This window comes from Grammomys surdaster, unplaced genomic scaffold (assembly GCF_004785775.1).
Source record: "Grammomys surdaster isolate TR1022 unplaced genomic scaffold, NIH_TR_1.0 332953, whole genome shotgun sequence".
Classification (NCBI taxonomy): Eukaryota; Metazoa; Chordata; class Mammalia; order Rodentia; family Muridae; genus Grammomys; species Grammomys surdaster.
In genome coordinates this window covers 5608-11251 of record NW_021628149.1, presented here as the reverse complement: position 1 = coordinate 11251, position 5644 = coordinate 5608, and the positions used below count along the sequence as shown (strand labels likewise).

General features: G+C 56.5%; 1 protein-coding gene across 3 annotated transcripts; it reads right to left on the bottom strand.

Moving 5' to 3' along the window:
- Positions 1–756: 756 nt before the first annotated feature.
- LOC114616674 (zinc finger and BTB domain-containing protein 16) lies at positions 757–5214 on the bottom strand. Of its 3 annotated transcripts, none has more exons than XM_028762107.1 (2): positions 5038–5214; positions 757–2117 (listed from the first exon to the last, which is right to left on the bottom strand). In XM_028762107.1, the coding sequence occupies exon 2, from the start codon at positions 2026–2028 to the stop codon at positions 757–759; it is 1272 nt and encodes a 423-aa protein (XP_028617940.1). In that variant the 5' UTR covers positions 2029–2117; positions 5038–5214. The 3 variants fall into 3 exon arrangements, with proteins under 3 accessions (XP_028617940.1, XP_028617939.1, XP_028617938.1); XM_028762106.1 differs by lacking the exon at positions 5038–5214 and adding an exon at positions 4786–4872; XM_028762105.1 differs by lacking the exon at positions 5038–5214 and adding an exon at positions 4775–4866.
- Positions 5215–5644: the final 430 nt, after the last annotated feature.

Here is a 5644-nt window from a genome sequence, read left to right as displayed (position 1 = left end):
GGTAAAGCACTGGTCCTAAACCAAGCACATCACAAGGACTCAAAAGTGGGAAGGGGGGTTGTAAGGATGAAACCAGAAGCCAGAGGGCAGCCAAGGCTAGCCCTTGTGATAAGAGATAGCATGAGAAGAGACTGAGTATACAGGCTGTGAAACCAAAATTCTTCTGTGAGTCTTTCTCCCTGAACTTAACTAGAGCTTTCTCTGCCTCACAATGTGTCTGCCAGAAGAGACATTTGAGACCTGTAGGTACATACAGGATTTAAACAACATCCAATCCCTGCTTCCGTCATAGGCTGCCAACATCAGCCTACGGCTGCACAAACTATGCCCAGTGGGGAAAGAAAAGGCTAAAGTCTGATAACATGGCTCCATCCAGGCCAGAGGAGACCCTCAACCTGAACTCTACTTCCTGCATTTTTCTCACCACTTTATTATTAAACAGTTACCCTAAGCAAACAAAAGTGTAGACCAAACCACAGGAAAAGGAAAACCAAATGGAAGCCCAAAAGCAAAACGGAAGAGAAGGCCTACAGGCTGAGCCCATGAGTTCCCTGATGTTACGGATAGACACCCTCTCTTTTCACCGTCTTCCGAAAACAATCGTGCCCTCCTACGCCTCGATACTGGAAAGAATGGTATGGTTTGGTTTGGTTTTCCAAGGATCACAAAGGAGCCAGGTCCCCAGAATTCAGGATGGGCCAGGCATAAAGAAATGCCATGCGAGCCAGAACATAGTCACAGGGCTGCGGCAGGGACTTACCTGTGCTGCTCCACAGCCTCGTTGTCCGGAAGCTCGACCCCACACACGCTGCACTGCTCCCCCAGAGGACGGCTCTCAGCCTTCATGCCCACGGCCAGCTCGCCCAGCTTGCTGAACAGCTCCCTCTGGATGAAGCCCTGAGGCAGCAGACCCCCATAGGTGCTGAAGTCCATGGAGACTGCCAGGGCAGGTTGCACGTGGAGACCAGATGTCACTGAAGATGGCATACTCAACACAGCATCGGCCTTGTGGTTGGGCAACACTGAGTAAATGCCCAAATGCTTCTCCACTGGGGGTGCCAGGGACTCCTGTCGCGCAGGGGGCCCCTGGCCAGCTTCAACAGGAGGTGAGAGCTGCTCTCCACTCTCCTCTCTCCCGTAATGGAGCTCTCTGGCACTGGTGATGACACTGCCCCTAGTTGGGGTCCCAGGTCCCTCTTTGCTCCTGTCTTCAAGCTTGTCCCCCATCCCTCCTGAGACGCTAGACTCAGCTGCCCCAGGGCTGTCCTGGCCAGGGGCTTCATCTACCTGCATCATTTCCATCTTTACCTCAGCCACCCCAGGGTGCCGCCCACCCCCTGCCAGTGTGGGTTCCTCGGGCCCTGCAGGTGGCTGAAGAGTCCCTTGCAGGAGTGACTGTCCTATGGTCATCAAACTGTCCACTGCTGCCTTGGTAGGACTCATGGCTGAGAGACCAAAAGAGGTGGAGACCGAGGGGCTCTGGTCTACCATGGGCCCAGGGAGGCTCTGTCCAGCCACACTGGCGTAGCCGCTCTCCTCGCTGGAATGCTTTGAGATAAAGATGTTCTTGAGGTATCGAGCCTTACGGTCCTCTTCTTCTTCGCCCCCACCATCAGCCATGGTGGCCTCTGTGTCATTGTCATCAGATGCCTGGATGGTCTCCAGGATCTTCAGGCACTGCTCCTCCAGGTACTCAATCTCCAGGATCTCAGCTGCATACAGCAGGTCATCCAGGTCCTCCGCCTTGGCTTGCAGTGTCGCCGTGTAAGCATACTCCAGGATCTGCTGGAAGGTTTTTGGTGAGAGGAAGTCCAGAGTATAGTGCTGGCTGTTTCGGTGGAAGAGGATCTCAAACATCTTGCTGGTGCAGGCTAGCACCGTCCGGTGGGCATGGAACTCCTGGCTGTCCACCATGATAACCACGTCGCACAAAGTCCCGGCCAGTCGCATCTGATTGGCCTTGCACAGCAGCCCCGTAGGGTGGCTAGGGTTCTGCAGCTGGATCACACCCATCTTTGTCAGATCCATGATGCTCCCCTGGGCTCAGGCATGGGGCTCTCTTTCCTTCTCTGCTCTGCAAGGTGGGGCAGGGCAGGCTTCGGGGCCAGCAGAGGAGACTGGAGAAGAGAAGACAAAAGAGATGAGCAAGTGACAACTTCCCCGATGTCCCTTATAAGAAAAATTCAAACACTACAGTATGCCTCCACTCCAGAAAGAGGCTGGGGGAGGGATTAACTGAAGAGGGGGTGGGCTTCCTAGAAATGTATGATCATCCTTTCCAACAACCCCAAGGTTCTAAGAGAAAAAACGTTTAAGTTTCCCCACATGCTTTTCCCCACTGCTCTGAAGCATGCATCGGATAAAGTGAAATGAAGATTGCAATGAATCCTAGGCATTCTGTAAGCCCGAAAGCACAGCCTTCCACCACGAGGCTCACAAACTTACTTAAAATTTATGAGTTTTCAACCCCTCCCCTTAAGTCACCCTAAGCATTCCGCTTTCCTGCCCACCCCCGTATTGGCAAACCCTCATCCTCAATGTTTCTCTAGTTCTGGTTCACTGAGACAACCTTAGGAGACAACCAGATCTAGTCAGGGCTGTTAAACATGATGGTGGTCTCCTATCAGCAGGCAACAAGGCTGTCTTCTCCTAGTCACCCAGACATGACTCTTGTCCGTCATCCTGTTTCTATGGCCTTTGTCCTTGCCCTCTTAAGTCAGGGCTGCAAAGGATTGGCAGACCCATTCTCAGGCTATGACAAACACACCACACCCCCACACCCCCACTCCCCACACACACCCAACACACCACATTCTAGCTTAAATCATTTGTAACCACAAGTTCCTCAAAGTTGTTGTTGTGTTGTTGTGTGTGTGTGTATATTCATGTGCACACCTACAATTATATAGCCTCCTTTTTACTTTTGGCCCACAACCCCGCAACGGACAGACCGCTCTAAAATGAGAAAGCAGATAACACCATAGGAAGGTATGTTCCCAACAGCCTTGAGGGTGCACACCGGACTGGATGCCTCCCAGGTGTTGGCAAGCCCAGTGACAAAGAAGAAAACCTGATTCTGAATATGGTTCTGTAAGTGACATTGGCACCAGCATCTCTGGCGTGATTGTTAAGCCCAGAAGGAAGGAAAAACAGGGCTGGACACAAAGGCCTCTCCCCCAGAGTGTGTTATGGATGACTGAGAGGCTCCCGACTTTGAACAGCCACTGGGACACAGGCAGACCATAAAGGGATAAGGTCCCAACCTCTGTCTGTCTGTAGCCAACATTTCACACAGCCTGGGGAGAAGGTGGAGAGAGCTAGGCTTCTCACCCACTCTTCTTCATAGCACTTGCTTTCACCCTTGACATGAGTCCTAAGGACTCTTAGGTACTAAATTCATGTAGAAAGAGTTAACAGTAGTGGCTGGCCACTCTTACTGCCCACCCCAAAGTGGAAACGGAAGGCATCAATAAGGGTGAGATATCCATTCATCGAAGGCTTCGTGAAACATGGTGTGCTTTCGGGAGAGATCAGAGATTCAGAGAACTAAGGAGAAGAAGCCAAAATAAAGAAGGTCCGCTGGCCGAATACCTTTCCCCCTAAAGGAGTCCTCTGGGCCTTAGGGAAATCAAGGTGCCCTCTCTCCCTAACCCGCGGCTCCACACCCGCGATCCGACCGTCGCTAGGTGCAGCGATCAAGCCGATTCTGGGCAAAGCCAGCGCTAACCCGCCAGAGCTCCGAGGATCGGTGGCTCAACACATCCCTTGTTCCCAGAGACCCCCGCCGAGACTTGCATAGGACTTTTGCAAACTTGGAAAAGCCAACTTTTCCACGGGAGTCAGGTGCCTGGAAGAAAGGGAACAGACCTAAGAAAAGGGGGGAAAGCGAAAGAGACCGGGGAAAGGAGAAGGTCCGAGCGGGCTGGACGCCGCTACTAGGCCGGCCGGGCGGCTCAACCCCCCCGGGGGAGAAGAAGCACAAAAGCCCCAGGCCAATGGTGGGAGACCAAGTGAGACGAGATCTCTGGGTCCTCCACCTTCCACCTAAGATCGGGATCCCCAGGAAGCCACCAGCAGGGTCCCCGGCCTCCCGCACCAGCTGCCGGCGTGCCCGAGTCAGACACGCTGGGAGCGTGGCGGGGAGGAGGCGAGCTGGTTGAAGCGGTGCGCTTCTGTGCATTCCGGTGGGGTCCGCAAGCTGGCAGGATCGTGCGCATTTCGAGCGCGTGCGGGAGCGTGCGAGGGGCTGGGCAAGCTTGCAGCGCGCCAGGGTAGGAACGACATCCCGAATGCATCAGGTGCAGAGCGGGGAACCCACCATGCGCGGCCGGGAGCGCACAGCGAGCTCCGGCTCCACGGGCTGTTCCCACCGAGAGCCGAGGAGGACCCGGAGCGCCAGAGTCTCTCCGAAGGTTCCCACTCTCCTTAAAAGGGGACATCAAGTCTAATCAAGAAGAAAAAGAAAAACAAAAACAAAAAAAATCCCACCACGTTTTCTCTAAAGAAAACAAAACCCGAGCGGGTACCAGTCCCCTCCCACCCGCCCCCCAGGTTCACTCCTCGCTTCCTCCGGTTCTAGCTCCCCAGCCCGCCAGCGAATAAACACAAATAAATAAGACACAATCCTATCTCACGCCAAGCGCACCGGTCCGCATACATATGAGCACCCACAGCCTCTCTGCTCCTCCGCCAGCCCTTGCCTGTACAAAGACACCCAGTCCCCGACTACACGCGCCCGCAGCCCTGGCAGACCTCCCGGCCTGCCACCTCTCACCCGGACCGGACCGTGCCCTGAGGAAGGTTGGTGAGGCAGCTGCGCCCAAGCTGACAGCCTCGGCTCCGTTTTCTAGCTGACCCCCAACCGGCACGGACGATCGCTGCTGCTGCAGCAACCACAGAACCCCGCACGAGCCCAGCGTCCGAGTGGCCAAAGCTAGCACCACCCGCCTAAACCTCTCCCGCCCCAGGGCGCCCTGGCGGGAGGCGGTCGCTGGGCGGTGCGAGTCCTTCCCGGGTTCCCTACACACATACACTTACCGCTTGCGGAGCCTGGAGCTTGGGGTGGGTGTGCGTGCCTGGGGGGTTAGGGGTGTGCCTGGATCGGGGAAGGGGTGTTGCTGGGGAACTGTTGCTCCGGATCTCACGGCGGCAGCGGCGGCATCGCCCGGCAGTTCGCAGTACCCGCTCTCATCACCCTTAACTCCTCTCTGCCGCTAGGTTAGCAAATCACCACCGACTGCGGCGCCTCCGCCGCGTCCCACGTCAACGCCGAGCCCCCTCCCCTGCGAGGCCCCGGCGCCTCTCCATCTTTAGTGCTGGCGGCCGAGCCCGGCTCCCTGCCCACAGCTGCCCCCTCCCCTCCCCCTGGCCGGCCCTGGCCCGCCCACCCCGCCCCACCCCCGCCCTGGCAGAGCCCGTGCGCGCTCCCAGCCCTGCCCTCCCTTCCCGGGCGCTCCCCTCCCTTCCCAGCGCTCGGCGCTCCGGGCTTCTCCTGACATCTAGCTGTTGCCCCGGCGCCAGCGGCTGCTGCTCGTGGCTAGGTGGAAAGGGCTAAAGGTTGCAAGGAAGAGGAGCTGCAGAGGACCTGGCAACCCCCAAGGGGTCAGAAGGATGAGAGGGAGAAGCAGTTCCCACTTTAGCCCCA

Excerpts from the sequence above, each read along its gene's own strand:
- LOC114616674 (XM_028762107.1), bottom strand. The coding sequence starts at position 2,028 with ATGGATCTGACAAAGATGGGTGTGATCCAGCTGCAGAACCCTAGCCAC.